The following is a 16,869-nucleotide window of genomic DNA, read 5'->3' as shown; positions in this document are numbered from 1 at the left end:
ATTATCACGATACCGATATATTGTGCAGCACTATGCATTTCACACTCCATTAAAGCAGCAGTCTATTTTCCATGTATCCTCTTAAGACGGCTCCCACTAAGCCAAGAACAACACGAGCACCACAGTCTCTTTTTTTTCATGCGTCGTTCTCATGTTGTTCGTTCTGAATGTCTTTATGACTGCAGAGGGAGATTGTAAGGTTGTGTTTTGCTGATTTGTCAAATAAGAGCTTGAATAACTGTTCATAAGTGCTGTCGTATGGTGCTGCGGTATGGCGCTGTGTGTTTATGACTTCTCCTGAGGCACGGCTCACTTAATACTGACTTACTAATGCTTTTTAGGTCTGTGTTTTTGCGGAAGGATTACTGTATTTTTATTGGAGTGTCTTCGTTTTTGCAGGTTTTGAATCAGACGTCGCGGTTGGAAATTCAGCTGCTGGAGAACTCGCTGTCCACCAATAAGCTGGAGAAGCAGCTCATGATACAGATCAATGAAATCAACAAGATTCATGACAAGAATGGGTAAAGATCCTCACACAATTGAAGTATTTCTGTTTCAATTGTATATTAGAGTTCTATCCACACTGTTGGGTGAAGCAGTGGCGCAGTAGGTAGTGCTGTTGCCTCACAGCAAGAAGGTCACTGGTTCGAGCCTCGGCTCTGTTGGCGTTTCTGTGTGGAGTTTGCATGTTCTCCTTGCGTTCGCGTGGGTTTCCTCCGGGTGCTCCGGTTTCCCCCACAGTCCAAAGACATGCGGTACAGGTGAATTGGGTGGGCTAAATTGTCCGTAGTGTAAGAGTGTGTGTGTGAATGTGTGTGTGGATGTTTCTCAGAGATGGGTTGTGGCTGGAAGGGCATCCGCTGCGTAAAAAAACTTGCTGGATAAGTTGGCGGTTCATTCCGCTGTGGCGACCCCGGATTAATAAAGGGACTAAGCCGACAAGAAAATGAATGAATGAATGAATGAATCCACACTGTTTACTCTATTCACTATTTACTGTATTCAACTGTTAGTTCATAGGCAATAACAGGTAATGCACAGTGATAGGTGACACTTATGATGTTATAATAAGAAACACAGTTCATCATATACACAAATTCAATTCATTTGGTGCAAATATTCATCATTTTTACTTGTGAATTCACAAATTGTGTGTTGTATTTATTAATTGTGTTTTGAATTTACACTTTGGATTTTGTACATGTGAATTGTGTTGTGTGTGCATGTCAGAATTTTATTTTGTAAATGTATTTTTTTGACACTGATCTGGCTCCATACTAGACTCCTCTGGGGTTGGAGCACCCTAAAGATCCTCACACGACAAAAAATAAATAAATAAATAAATAAATAAATAAATAAATAAATAAATAATTAAAATAAAATAAAATAAAATAAAATAAAATAAATAAATAAATAAATAAATAAATAAATAAATAAATAAATAAATAAATATTCAATATTCATTTTTCAATAGTACATCAGAGTCCACATGAAATCAATTTTCATACTTTATTTTGCTAGAGTATTGTTAGAGTTATTATTCGCACAAGGCTTCAGCGTCAATGCTTCCTATTTATCTAGAACGGGTGACGTCAAGCGTTGCTGAACTGAATTGTGGATCCATCTGAGCTGCTTCAGTGGTGTTGCTCGCTGCAGAAGTTGGGAATTTCTCAGGTTTTCAAGTGCCAATCCGATTGCTTCATGCAAATACCCCAGCTCAGACAATAGCCGATTGCGGATTAATTTCATTCAATTGCACATTTAGACTCGCCCTCCTTCAAGCGCTGATGCTGAAGCCCCATGACAATCACGCATTCTGGTAAACAATTATCTGTTAATTCATAGGTGATAACAGGCGATGCACAGTGATAGGTGACACTTATGGTATTATATGCATACATGTGCACTATGCAGAAATAAAATATACCTTATTTTCTGACACAGCAAAATATGGGGAACCAAAAACAACTCTAAGAAACAGAAAATTAAACGAATAATACCAACAATAACCTCTATACTCTGACTAGATTATGCATTTATGGTTTAATTATTATTCGTTAACGTTACACTGGCATTCACATATAATCTTAATGTAAACAGTCTGAGCCTATATGAGCCATGATAATTAGTTTACCTTTTAAGTCTTGAGTCGTTCGTTATTTACGTGACTAAAAACCCGAGGACTCGAGAGATGAACAGTTCAATTCTTTTTCCAGCTCTAAACGTGTATGATTGGCCCGTGATGAACAAGTGACTCAGACCCGATAGAGTACTCGAGAGATAAACGGTTCCATTATTTTTCCTTTCTGAAATAACACATAATAATTTTTCCTTCTGCCTTTCCGCGATGTACGACTTGAAATGTGATGAAGACTTAAAATGAACAATACCACCTGCACAATTGTGTGCACGCGCGGATGAACGAATCGCTCCCTGAGAGGACTCATAGTTTCCGAGTCATATTAAAGATGAAAATGAACGAATCGTTCTTGAACGCCCCATCACTATAGGCCTGTTAATTTGTTCAAAGAGTAATTAAAATGAAAGCAGTGACTGCTGCTGCTCACAAAATTATGTATGTATATATATTTTTTCAATCTTGAGCTCTTGAAAGCAGCAGGACTGTGGGTGCATCAGCATTTTTGTCTATTCCATTACAGAGAGAGCGATCGCACCAGTTGCGCTCTTTCTATACACACGGTTGTTTCGCGCAAGTAAACGGGAGTGTGTGCTGTTTAACAGTCGCGCGCCTCACATCACCTGTGCACGCGAGTAATCATCCTCTCATAAGGTATTCACCTGCTTTAGCTTGCGTGAACACAGTTACTTTTGTCAGTCGTGCTGCTTCTCGATTCTACGATCACATTTTGGGCCATCCTTATTGTGGAACCCTGCGTTAAGAAAAGTACAATGTAAAAATTATTTCCAACCAGCCAAAGTGGTTAGTGGGAGCGGCTGTCTTACCCGCCAGAGTGGAAATCTACCCGCTTTTGGGGAAATCTACCCGCGGGTTGGTGGGTGTTAATGTAAAGCCCTGCAGGTTAATAATGCTGCTACTCTATTTGTTCCTGCTTAAAATGAAGCACAACAAGCACACACTCTTTTCTATTATGCTGTTTGACCTGCCAATGCAGATGTTCAAGTCTCTCTCGCTCGTGAATTTGAGGAAACACTCTATCCTGCATGTGCCAGAACCACAGGACAGATCATTACACCAAATGATTTTCAATTCCTGACAGCACAAGACTCTTAGACTTCAGCTCAGTCTCGTACGATACATAGAAACCGGCCAAAACCCTGAACCGTGTCCTCTGACCCAGCGCTAAACTCTGTCCCGTGTGAAGATGGATTGTGCACTGCAAAACGTTTGGAAGAGTTTCCAATTCTCTATGTATTGATTGGTCTGATGGGACGTGTGTGTTACTGTCAGAACCAAGCTTTAATTCCCAGTGATCTCTGCGTTGAGCCCAGCTGCTGCTGAAAGCATGCAAACATTCATATCTTTCTAGTTAAAAAACACCCATACACTCTTATTCACTTGCACACTCATACACTACAGCCAGTTTAGTTAATCAGTACCCCTATAGCGCATGTGTTTGGACTGTGAGGGAACAATTTATTTATTCATTCATTTATTCATTCAGTCATTCAGTCCATTCATTCATCCACCTATTTGTCCATTCATTCATTTCTTTCATTCATCTATTTATTTATTCATCAATATATTAATTGATCAATTCATTCATTCATTCATTCATTCATTCATTCATTCATTCAGTTATCCAATTCATTCATCTGCCCATTTATCAGTTCATTTGTTCATTCGTTCGTTTGTTCGTTCATTCATTCATTCATTCATTCATTCATTCATTCATTCATTCATTCATTCATTCATTCATTCATTCATTTATTCATTCAGTCATTCAGTCCATTCATTCATCCACCTATTTGTCCATTCATTCATTTCTTTCATTCATCTATTCATTTATTCATCAATATATTAATTGATCAATTCATTCATTCATTCAGCTATCCAATTCATTCATCTGCCCATTTATCAGTTCATTCGTTCGTTCATTCATTCATTCATTCATTCATTCATTCAGCGATTTATAGCTGCTGCTGAAAGCATGCAAACATTCATATCTTTCTAGTTAAGAAAGGATTGTCTGGCATTGTTGTTCATTCATTCATTCATTCAACAGTTCTTAAAATTGTTTTGAAGGAACAACTTAATTTTGTTATGTTCATTCATTCATTTTCCTTCAGCTTAGTCTCTTACTTATCAGAGGTCACCACATTGGAATGAACCACCAAGTATTGCAGCATATGTTTTACTCAGCGGATGCTCTTCCAGCTGCAACCCAGTACTGGGCAACACCCATACACACTTATTCACTTGCACACTCATACACTACAGCCAGTTTAGTCAATCAGTACCCCTATAGCGCATGTGTTTGGACTGTGAGGGAAACCGGAGCACAATTTATTTATCCATTCATTTATTAATTCAGTCATTCAGTCCATTCATTAATCCACCTATTTGTCCATTCATTCATTTCTTTCATTCATCTATTTATTTATTCATCAATATATTAATTGATCAATTCATTCATTCATTCATTCAGCTATCCAATTCATTCATCTGCCCATTTATCAGTTCATTCGTTTGTTCGTTCGTTCGTTCGTTCATTCATTCATTCATTCATTCATTCATTCATTCATTCATTCATTCATTCATTCATTCATTCATTCATTCAGCGATTTATAGGTGCTGCTGAAAGCATGCAAACATTCATATCTTTCTAGTTAAGAAAGGATTGTCTGGCTTTGTTGTTCATTCATTCATTCATTCATTTATTCATTCATTCATTCATTCATTCAACAGTTCTTAAAATTGTTTTGAAGGAACAACTTAATTTTGTTATGTTCATTCATTCATTTTCCTTCAGCTTAGTCTCTTACTTATCAGAGGTCGCCACTGTGGAATGAACCACCAAGTATTCCAGCATATGTTTTACTCAGCGATGCTCTTCCAGCTGCAACCCAGTACTTGGAAACACCCATACACACTTATTCACTTGCACACTCATACACTACAGCCAGTTTAGTTCATCAATTCCCCTATAGCGCATGTGTTTGGACTGTGAGGGAAACCGGAGAACCTGGAGGAAACCCACACCAACACGGGGAGAACATGCAAACTCCACACAGAAATGACCACTGACCCTGCCGAGGCTCAAACCAGCAACCTTCTTGCTGTGAGGCCACAGTGCTAACCACTGAGCCATCGTTTGTTATGTTCAATCCACCTAAATGTGTTAACGTAATCAATTAGTGTAGGGATAACGTGGATTAATCGTGTGCAGCCCTGCGTTTTTTACATTACTCATCCTATAATATAGACTGACGTTATGACTTTCTTCTCTTTCAAGCTATAATCAGTGTAGCATGCTTTAAATATTGAACTTTGTTGAAGTAATCTCTGCGTGCATCATATTTCTGAGATGCTCATTGCAGATTTAAGACCAGCACACGTATTGTTTTGTCCCCAGAGCTAAAAGATGAGCAGTGTGTGTTTGTATGCTGTGTAAATGACGCTTATATTTATATCAGGGTTTATTACAGCGGTGTCCAGTTCTTCTGCCTTTGAAAACCAACACTTAAAGATCAAAATATAATCAAATCTTGATGAAGTCTGGCAGTCTTGGCTCTGAACTTGTATATGACGTTATTTTTATGATACATATATGCATCTCAGTTTATTTATTTTGTCTTTTTTGGGCTAAAAGGCTCGCAGCGGGGACTGATTCCTGTAGAAAACTGTGTTATTGTTGCTTCATAGAACCGTTTAGATTGTCAGATTACAGAGATAAGGAAGAATGTTATATGCTGATGCACGTAAAATGTGATTAATTGTGTTATGTTTGTGTCATTGATATGTCCAGGGTTTCTAAAAGTCTTTTTTTAAACATAAGTCATTCATTCATTCATTCATTCGTCCATCTATTTATCCATTCATAATTTTGTTAAGTCATTTGTTCATTGATTCGTTTGTTTATTTCTTTATTTATTCATATATTAATCGATTCATTTATTCCAATCATTCATTCATTCATTCATTCATTCATTCATTCATTCATCGACCCGTTTATTAATTAATTTGTTAATTCATTCATTAATTCATTTGTTTCTTTTTAGTCATCAATTTAATAATATATCAATTTATTTATCCATTCATTTATTCATTAAGTCATTCAGTCCATTAATTCATCCACCCATTTGTCCATTCATTCATTTCTTTCATTCATCTATTTATTTATTCATTAATTTATTAATTGATCAATTCATTCATTCATTCATTAATTAATTCATTCATGCATTCCTTCATTCATTCATTCATTCATTCATTCATTCATTCATTCATTCATTCATTCATTCATTCATTCAGTTATCCAATTCATTCATCTGCCCATTTATCAGTTCATTCGTTCATTAATTAATTCATTCGTTTGTTCGTTCATTCATTCATTCATTCATTCATTCATTCATTCATTCATTCATTCATTCATTCATTCATTCAGCAATTTATAAATTCATAAATTTATTTATTAATTCATTTATTAATTCATTCTTTTATTCACCAACTAATTAATTAAGTCATTCATTCATTCATTTATTCACTCATTCATCCATTTGTTTGTTCATTCATTCGTTCATCCATTGATTCATTTCTTTATTCTTTCATTCGTACATTATTTGATTAATCAATTTATTCATTTATTCATTTATTAATTCATTCATTCAGATTTTGGTCCAGCTTTTTACTTTTCTGTGTAAAATCTTTATTTCTTATATAAACTCAAAAATATACTTCTTATTTTCATTGAATAATATCATGAATAATCATATTTCAAAATAATTAATAAATAAATGAACAAATAAATAAATTCATTCATTAATTTGGCCCCAGGGTTCATATAAATTCTACATAGAAGAATGAATGTATGAATAAATGAATGAATGAATGAATGAATGAATGAATGAATGAATGAATGAATGAATGTATGAATAGTTGGATGGATGGATGGATGGATGGATGGATGGATGGATGGATGGATGGATGGATGGATAAAATATTATAATGATAGTTATAATATTGACATAATTTTTATTGGTAGTATTACTAATTGTTTACTCGATTGATTGATTGATTCATTCATTCATTCATTCATTCCTTTATATTTTTAACTACATTTCTAGTTATAAAAGTTGCTGTCATATTGAAATTTCAACCTTTTGTTTTTTTGATATGACACTTTGAGGCTGTTTCCTATGAACTTTGTGTAACATAAAGCATAGTAATAATGAGATTCTGAGATTCTGCCAAAAAGCTGGCCTTAACAAGTCCATAAAAATGACTTAAACCATGACAACCGAGTATTAAGCAATTTATATAAAAAGCACTTTATATGAAAATAACTATGTTGTTTTGGCCTCTCCAATGGAATCATGTCCTACATTTTATTACAGCACATTGTTGTGACTCAGAATTGTGGCTTGATTTGCTGTAGATTCCACAATGTGTTCATTTAAAGCATGCTTCAAACAAATGCTTTTACCTCTTTATAAGAAAAACAGCTAGTTACAAAACACACAAACTTAGAGCATAAATGTTTTCAAACGTTCATATGCAGTAGTTAATAGATTACCAAGGAAAACAAAGCAAAGAAAACAAAAACAATATGTACATAAGTATCCATCTATACATTTGAAACAAAAACATAAATAAGGCCCTCCTATAAAACATGTCCACCTACATATCTTCTATTATTGTATATTGTATATCCCCATTACTTTATTTAAAGGCTCACGAAACCCTCGAGCACTTTTTTGAGATGTTAACAGATTTGTGTGTGTTGAGCACTATTAAGACAATGTCAGCTTTAGTTGTGGGGAAAAAAAGCTTCCGGGTTTAAAATGATTTTTGGGGCGGATCAAAATCGGCGACATGTAATGCAAAGTGCAAAGATGACTCGTCCGTGTCTCATTATTATTCATAGCGGAGTTTTCTTATCCTATGAGAAGAGCCGGCTTCTTAAATATTCATGAGAGCACGTGCTTTCCAAAGTCAAAGCAGACCTGGCTGCCAATGCCAAGCTCAGCTGTGAAGTCCTACATTGATGACTGGGTGAGACGCGTCCGCGGACACACGGCACACAGTGTTTAACTTATTTATTTATTCATTCATTCTTTTTATATATGATCATTTATTGTTATGTTTAGTTCATATGAATTCACATTAGTTGATAAAAAGTATAAATTATTTATTTATTTATTTATTTATTCATAGATTTATTTCATATGATCATTTATTTCATATTTAGTTCATATAAATTCACATTAGTTCATAAAAAGTATCATTCATTCATTCATTTGTTCGCTTCATATGATAATTAATTTCATGTTTAGTTCATATGAATTCACATTAGTTCATAAAAAGTATCATTCATTCATTCATTCATTCATTCATTCATTCATTCATTCATTCATTCATTCATTCATTCATTCGTTTCATATGATCATTTATTTCATGTTTATTTCATATGAATTCACATTAGTTCATAAAAAGTATAATTCATTCATTCATTTAGGCCTATTCGTTTTATATGATCATTTATTTCATGTTTAGTTCATATAAATTTACATTAGTTCATAAAAAGTATCATTCATTCATTCATTCATTCATTCATTTGTTCATTTCATATGATAATTTATTTCATGTTTAGTTCATATGAATTCACATTAGTTCATAAAAAGTATCATTCATTCATTCATTCATTCATTCGTTCGTTTCATATGATCATTTATTTCATGTTTAGTTCATATGAATTCACATTAGTTCATAAAAAGTATAATTCATTCATTCATTCATTCATTTCATATGATAATTTATTTCATATTTAGTTCGTATGAATTCACATTAGTTCATAAAAAGTATCATTCATTCATTAGTTTCATTCAGTCATTCATTAATTCATTATTAAATTCATTAATAGTTTCATTTATTTGATTATCCATTATGAATGAATTATTTATTTGTTTTATATGATCATTTATTTCATATTTAGTTCATATGAGTTCACATTAGATCATAAAAATTATAACTTATTCATTTCATATGATAATTTATTTCATATTTGGTTCATATTCACACTAGTTCATAGAAAATATAATTCATTCTTTCATTCATTCATGTATTTTTTTATATGATCATTTATTTTATATTTAGTTCATATGAATTTACATTAGTCCATAAAAATATAATTCATTCATTTATTCATTCATTCATTCATTCATAGTTTCATTCATTCATTCATTCATTCATTCATTCATTCATTCATTCATTCATTCATTCATTCATTCATTCATCCATTCATTCATTCATTCATTCATTCTTAGTTTAATTTATTTATTCATTATGAATGAATCATTTATTTTTTTCATGTGATCATTTATTTCATATTTAGCTCATATGAGTTCACATTAGTTCATAAAATTATAATTCATTCATTCAGGGCTAATAATTTTGACCCCAACTTTAAGTGGTTTATCATATAAACGTGTGCATTTGTTGTGTTTGTGAGGTTTCTGGAGGAGAAGATGCAGGAGCTGGAGGATCGGCACCGTCAGGAGCTGGAGTCTCTGCGGACGGAGAAATCTGACCTGCAGGCTCTGGTCAGCAGACAGAGTTCAGTGATCCGCGAGCTGGAGAATCAGCTGAGCAGAGCTACCGGAAACAGCACAGCACTTCAGAGACAGCAGCAGGACCTGATGGAGAGCATGCGCAGCCTCCTCAGCCTCTGTGCTAAAGACGCCGCTACAGCAGGTAAGCGCACTACCACATCTACTGAGCTTCTGCGATCTAAAAATGTGCTCATTTGATCAGAAATTCCCATTGAGTTTCCTATAGGAGAAATGACCGGGGTTAATAGATGACAGAAAACAGTCAAACTACTCTTCAAACAAGTGTGTTCATGACTATACATGAAATGTAGAATAATATAATAAGAACACAGTTTGCAACATCAAGCAGCATAACAAGCTGTTTTTAACATCTAGAAATCAAGAAGTGAACAAGAAGTGAACAAGAGCGGAAGACTAGAGCCACAAAGATTTCAATGTCTGCGACTGCATGTATGTGAATTATGTTTAAGAGAGTGCTGCATGATGTTACGAGAACTATAGACTTTTTTAGTTTTAATGGGTAGGGCAGAATTTTGTTTCAAATTGATATGAAATAATGTCAGTTCATAAACATGTACACACACATATATATATATATATATATATATATATATATATATATATATATACATCACATGCATGCAAACATACATACATATAGTCAATTAGTTAATGACTTAGTGAGTCAGTGAGTCAGTGATTTAGTTACCTAGTTACTTAGTGAGTTAGTTGCTTAGTGAACTAGTTAGTTAGTCAGTTAGTGGTTTTATTACATAGTGAGTTGATGACTTAGTGATTTAGTGGCTTAGTAAACTAGTTAGATAGTGGGTTAGTGGCTTAGTGAGATTGTGATTTAGTAATTTAGTAGCTTAGTGAACTAGTTAGTTAGCTAGTTAGCTAGTTAGTTAGTTAGTTAGTCAGTCAGTTTGGTAGTTAGTTAATTAGTGAGTTAGAGACTTAGTGAGTTAGTGACTTAGTTAGTTACTTACTGAGTTAGTGGCTTAGTTTTGACTTAGTGAGTTAGTTGCTTAGTGATTTAGTGGCTTAGTTGTTGACTTAGTTAGCAGCATAGTGAGTTAGAGACTAAGTGACTTAGTTGGTTGCTTAGTGAACTAGTTAGTTACTTGGCGAGTTAGTGAGTTAGTTAGTTGCTTGGTGAACTAGGTAGTTAATGACTTGTTGACTTAGTTACTTGGTGAGTTAGCTGCTTAATGAATCAGTTAGTTAGTTAGTTAGTTAGTTAGTTAGTTAGTTAGTTAGTTAGTTAGTTAGTTACTTAATGAGTTAGTGACTTAGTGAGTTAGCAACTTAGTGAATAATTTAGTTTCTTGGTGAACTAGTTAGTGAGTTACTAACTTAGTGACTTAGTTACTTGGTGAGTTAGTGACTTAGTTACTAAGTGAGTTAGTGGCTTAGTTGGTGACTTGGTGACTTAGTTACTTAGTGACTTATTAACTTAGTGACTTTGTTACTTAGTTACTTAGTGAGTTAGCAGCATATTGAGTTAGTGACTAAGTGAATTAGTTGGTTGTTTAGTGAACTAGTTAGTTGGTGACTTAGTGAGTAAGTGACTTAATGAGTTAGTTGCTTAGTGATTTAGTGGCTTAGTTGGTGACTTAGTTACTTAGTGAGTTAGCAGCATAGTGAGTTAGTGACTAAGTGACTTAGTTGGTTGCTTAGTGAACTAGGTAGTTAGTGACTTGTTGACTTAGTTACTTGGTGAGTTAGCTGCTTAATGAGTTAGTTAGTTAGTTAGTTAGTTAGTTAGTTAGTTAGTTAGTTAGTTAGTTAGTTAGTTAGTTAGTTAGTTAGTTAGTTAGTTAGTTAGTTAGTTAGTTAGTGACTTGGTTGATTAGTGAGTTAGTGACTTAGTGAGTTAGTCAGTTACTTAGTGACTTAGTAAGTTAGTCACTTAGTGAGGTAGTGATTTAGTTACTTAGTGAGTTAGTGAGTTAGTGAGTTAGTGACTCAGTGAGTTAGTGACTTAGTGAGTTAGTTACTTAGTGAGTTAGTTCATTTGTAACTTATTTGTTATGTAGGGAGTTAGTTATTTAGTGTGTTAGTGACTTAGTTATTGAATTTTTGGTGAGTTAGTTAGTGAGTTAGTGACAATTAATTCAGTAGTGAGTTACTTAGTTGGTGACTAGTTAGTGAGTTAGTGGCTTGGTTACTTAGTAAGTTAGTTATTGTTGGTTATTGTGTTATTTAGTGAGTTGAAATTATCTATTTTGTGAATAAATATTGCTCTCTTTATTTCCTTCTTTCTTTATAATTAAGTCAGATTTTGATCCATGAATAATTATCTCCTTTTTCTTGCTAATTTACATTTTTTAATTCATTCGCTCACATTTTTAAGCAGATGACCTTGCAATATTATTGATGCATTTTATTAATTTATTAAATTATTCATTCATCCATTGTCTTTGCACACTTTAGTTATCCCTTGGTTCATATGAATTCACATTTATTAGTTCATAAATAATTATAATTTATATATATTTTTTATTTTTATCAGTGTTTGTTAGGTATCTGTTTCCTCTGAGCTTCTGGGCTCATAAATAGATAAACTATAACTTAAATATATAAAACATATCAATTAGATCTGGTCTAAATGAGATCCAAAATATATATGCTATGTGATATTTCCCTGTTGTTACCAAGCTGGTCTGGACCACCTCTGTTAGTTCTGGTAGTAAACCTTCCCAAGAAATAATGGTGCGTGACATGAAAAAAGCATCTGTCAGGCAGGAAGTGAAACAGAACTAAAAATACAGCATGCTGAAGAAGAAACCTTCAGATAGGAACGGCCTGTTACACAGCATGCACGTTATCAATGAATGAAGCGTCTTCCTTTGCAGTGTGAAATGTGTGGTTTTGTGGTGAATGATCATGTTTAGCAGTGCCGTGGAGCTCAGCGGATGTGTCTTATCACGCTCCAGCACACTGCCTGTGGTGAACAGTTGACTGCGTGTCAGACAGGGCTGATTGAGTTACAGGCGCAGCGATCTGCGGTTCAGACCTCACGCTCTCCTTCACACCAGCAGGAGTTCAGGGGTCTGGACTCATTGCCCTCATGACCCCTGGTGTGACCCCCAGCCCCACGTCTGCCTTGTGTATCAGTGCTCAATACTAGGCTTCTTCCTATATCAAACTTTGTAATTGTGATTTATTGCTGACGATTTTAGTATGATATTCAGTACACTCTCAGAGAAAAAGGTGCACGGTGATACAAATAAATTCCTTGAGGTACAGTTTTGTACCTTTGTAAAAGCTGTACCTTTAGGCTCAATCCCGATTCTCCCCCTTAGCCCTTTCCCTTACCCCTCGTTTTGCGCGTGCCCGTGAAGGTGTAGTGGTGTCCCAGTTCTCTTTAGCTTAAAGGCGTAGGGCTAAAGGCGGATTTATACTTCTGCATCAAGCGCATGCGTATGCTACGGCGCTGACGCATAGCCCTTCGCCGTGGCCGTCGCCGTCACTGACGTGCACCTCTCAAAAAATGTAACTACACGTCGCAACGACTCGTAGCGCAAGGACTGTGATAGGTCGGCTTGGTAGCGCTGACGAGTCTGGGCGGGACCGAGAGCCGCGCGAATGACGCGACCTGGACGCGAGCTATTGTTTACAAGTGTGGAGTCCCGTGAAGGAGCTCCAGATGGAAAGTTTTGTTTTGTGTTCACCTCATAGTTAAAGTTGTTGCACTTCCGCTGGTTCCTGCCTTAAAATGAGCGAGTTTGAGCCACTTGTACATCCCGGAAGCGTTCAGGAAAAGCAAAACAGCAGAGAAGAAACTCGACACAGAGGAACATTTACACCTCACTGCCAACTAGCGTTTCGGAAGTGTTAATGCAGACCAACAGAGACAGCGTGCAGAAGTATAAATGCACAGCTGCGCGCGTTGCATGTGCCGTGGGTTACAACGGTCACTTGACGCAGAAGTATAAACCAGGCTTAAAGGCGGATTTATACTTCTGCGTCAAGCGCACGCGTATGCTACGCTGCAGCCTACGCGTCGACGCATAGCCCTACGCCGTGGCTGTCAGCATCCCTGACGTGGACCTCTCAAAAAATGTAACTACACATCGCAACGATGCGTAGAGCAAGCTCTGTGATTGGTCAGCTTGGTAGCGCTGACGAGTCGGGGCGGGACCGAGAGCCACGTGAGCGACGTGAGCCCAATGGAGCGATTGTTTACAAGTGTGGAGTCCCGTGAAGAAGCTCTGGATGGAAAGTTTTGTTTTGTGTTTACCTCATAGTTAAAGTTGTTGCACGTCCGCCGGTTCCTGCCTCAAAATGAGCGAGTTTGAGCCACTTGTACATCCCGGAATCGCTTAGAAAGAACAAAACACAGGCGAAGAAATTCGACTCAGAGACACATCAACACCTCACTGCCAAATAGCGTTTTGGAAGAGTAATGCAGACCAACAGAGACAGCGCGCAGAAGTATAAATGCAAAGCTACGCGCGTTGCATGCGTCGTTGGTTATGCCGGTCACTTGACGCAGAAGTATAAACCAAAAAATTCCCAGAATACACCAGCCACAGCTGTACCCGGAAGTAAAGAGATCCAAAAATGTGTATTTTTTGTCATCATTATGAATTTTTACAACAAAAAAGCTCATGATTTATTATTCATAACCGCGTTCCTGTTTTACTGTCATGCTTAAAAAAAAAAAGACGCTAAAATAAAAACTGCAAAATTTTGCAGTGTAGGGTTGGTGTAGCAACGCGGGGAAGCGATCACAAATTGAGGAGCAGGGAAGGGAGGCGGGGTGGTGGAGCGACAGTGCGGGGAAGCCTTCACAAACTGAGGAGCGATCACAAACTGAGGAGTGGGATAGGGGGCGGGGTGGAGCGACAACGCGGGTAAGTCTTCACAAACTGAGGAGCGATCACAAACCGAAAGCTGCGAGAGCGTCAAAGTAGTCAGAAGTCATTCATTTTTAATGAGAACCGGCGGCGAGGAACAGCGCGGCGCGTCTTTTCCGGTGTGAGTGTCGAGGAGAGTTGAAATCAAGTCAACTTTATGGTAATGAGCTATGATGCGGTTCGGCGGCAAGCAATCAGAATGAAGTAGTCCACCGCTTGAGAGGAGTTCAGAGAACACAGACCTGTGAACTTTGGTTCCGACCACAGTTGTTCCCAAGAGTTTGATTATTGCGGTTGCCAGATTTTTAATTATTGAAAATCGCGACGACGTGGGGCCCCCTAATCACGCGGGACCACCTGCGGTGCGTGCCTTGCAGGCCCGTCTGCTATGCCACTGAGTGTTGGACAACTCCTTCTTTATTACAATATCTATGAAAATAAGCATGACTGGAAAGGCAAAGTGATTTTATAAATAATTTCCAGATTAAAACATCATCATTTAAAAGCAAATGTTTAAAGAAACTCTTAAACATTAATTATTAAGTTCTGTAACACAAAGCAACTGCTAAAACAAAACTATAGGTATTGTAAACTAAACATATAAGGCATTTTTAATAAACATTTGGTAAGCATTTTTGATCAACATTTTCAGTATTGATATCAGCACCTTTTGCCGTTTGCTTTCCACTATACACTGGCAAATGTCCTGTACATGCAAAGTGTTCATGCAGACATTTTACTAATGTAAAACTAATCAGTGCATGGTTGCCATACACAATAAATGCGCTATATAAATACACATTGCATTACAAATACTCCAGAAGAAAACACATTGAGGGAACACGGCTGGCACACACCCTTTTTAGCACACACCATCAGCCAATCACACACAAATGAGGCTGTTTCTGAGTCCCGCTTGATTTGTGTCTGGACCTGAAGCTGTAATAAAACATTACAACGGTGCTCGTTTAGCGGCTCAATTGAGCGTTTCAAATACAGTTTACATTCACTGCGGTTTGGCGGAAATCGACATGATTTCATAGTGAGTTTAACAAGCGAGTGTAATTGTGCACATTAGCAAAGCAGTGATCTGCAAACATAGCCCTGCACTGAAGAGGCCGATAAATCACTCAAACTAATGGCTACGGGGAAGCGCACAGGCTTATAGGTGGCCATGTTATTAGCATGTTTAAAATGTAGCGTGCAAATATGTTTTAACATGTTACCAACTTGTTACTGGCTAGTTTTGACAAGTTGTTAGCAATTTAGCATGTCATACAGTACTGTATGTGTTGTAGCAATATGTTAAAACGTTGCTAGGATTGTCATAAAATTGCTAGCATTTTGTCAGTTAACTTATGTTTCTATAGCTTGTTTTTCATAATTTAACTACTCTTAGCACATCACCATAATGCCTTATCAAGTTGTTAGCATGTTTTAACAGCCGTTTTTATGTAGTATAGAGTTGTTAACAAGTTTTATTAGATTATTAGGTCATAGGTTGGGTTGTGAACAGGGTCTAGCAGATCTCTAGCATGTGCTCAAACGTTGATTACATTTTTGTAACATGTTTTAGCCATTTAATATGGCTGTATTTATTTTTTCAACACATAGCATGTATTGATGCATTGTCAACTTGTTAGCAAGTTTGGTAACCTTTAAGCATGTTTTGTTTCAGTAAGTTGAACATTGCTAGCATGCTTACCAAGGTGTTGACAATTTAACATGTTTTTGGCAGTATGTTTTGCATGTTTTAATACGATGTTACCAATTTAATATGTTAGCAAGTTTATTGCATATTTTATACACTTTTAAACTTGTTACTTAAATATTTTAGCACATCACTAGCATGTCTTCAAGAAGTTAAAATGTTTTAAAATCATATTAGCATTTTTAAATGTTAGCAAGTTGCTAGCATGTTTTCAAACTTTGATTGCATTTTGTTTTCACACTTTGACATGTTTAACACATTTCTTGCACATATTAATAAAGTATATTAACATAAAATTTTCTGCCATTTTTGCTAACATATTTAGCTCATTGCTAACTAATATTAGAAAGTTGTAAAGAAAATCAAGCATGTTTTAGCAAGTTATTTTCTTTAATATTTTACTAGCATGGTTCTGCGTGTCACTAGCATGTTTTAGCAGTTTGCTGACATATTGCTAGTGTGTTTTAGCAGGTTTTCTTTGTAGTTTGAAACTTTGAAATATATATAGTTTTGAAATATATATAGTTTATGTATGTAGTTTGCAGT

At 35.9% G+C, this 16,869-nt stretch overlaps 1 protein-coding gene across 3 annotated transcripts in view; it reads left to right on the top strand.

Annotated features, from left to right (window-relative positions):
* angpt1 (angiopoietin 1) overlaps nt 1–16,869 on the top strand; it is a 405,920-nt gene that overhangs the window by 304,773 nt on the left and 84,278 nt on the right. For all 3 annotated transcript variants that reach the window (XM_073930480.1, NM_131813.1, XM_073930479.1), the window contains 2 exon segments: nt 400–521; nt 9,648–9,889. In XM_073930480.1, the coding sequence (XP_073786581.1) occupies nt 400–521; nt 9,648–9,889 (364 nt within the window).

Source organism: Danio rerio, chromosome 19, assembly GCF_049306965.1.
Source record: "Danio rerio strain Tuebingen ecotype United States chromosome 19, GRCz12tu, whole genome shotgun sequence".
NCBI classification, from domain to species: domain Eukaryota; kingdom Metazoa; phylum Chordata; class Actinopteri; order Cypriniformes; family Danionidae; genus Danio; species Danio rerio.
This window is presented reverse-complemented; position numbering and strand designations above follow the sequence as displayed.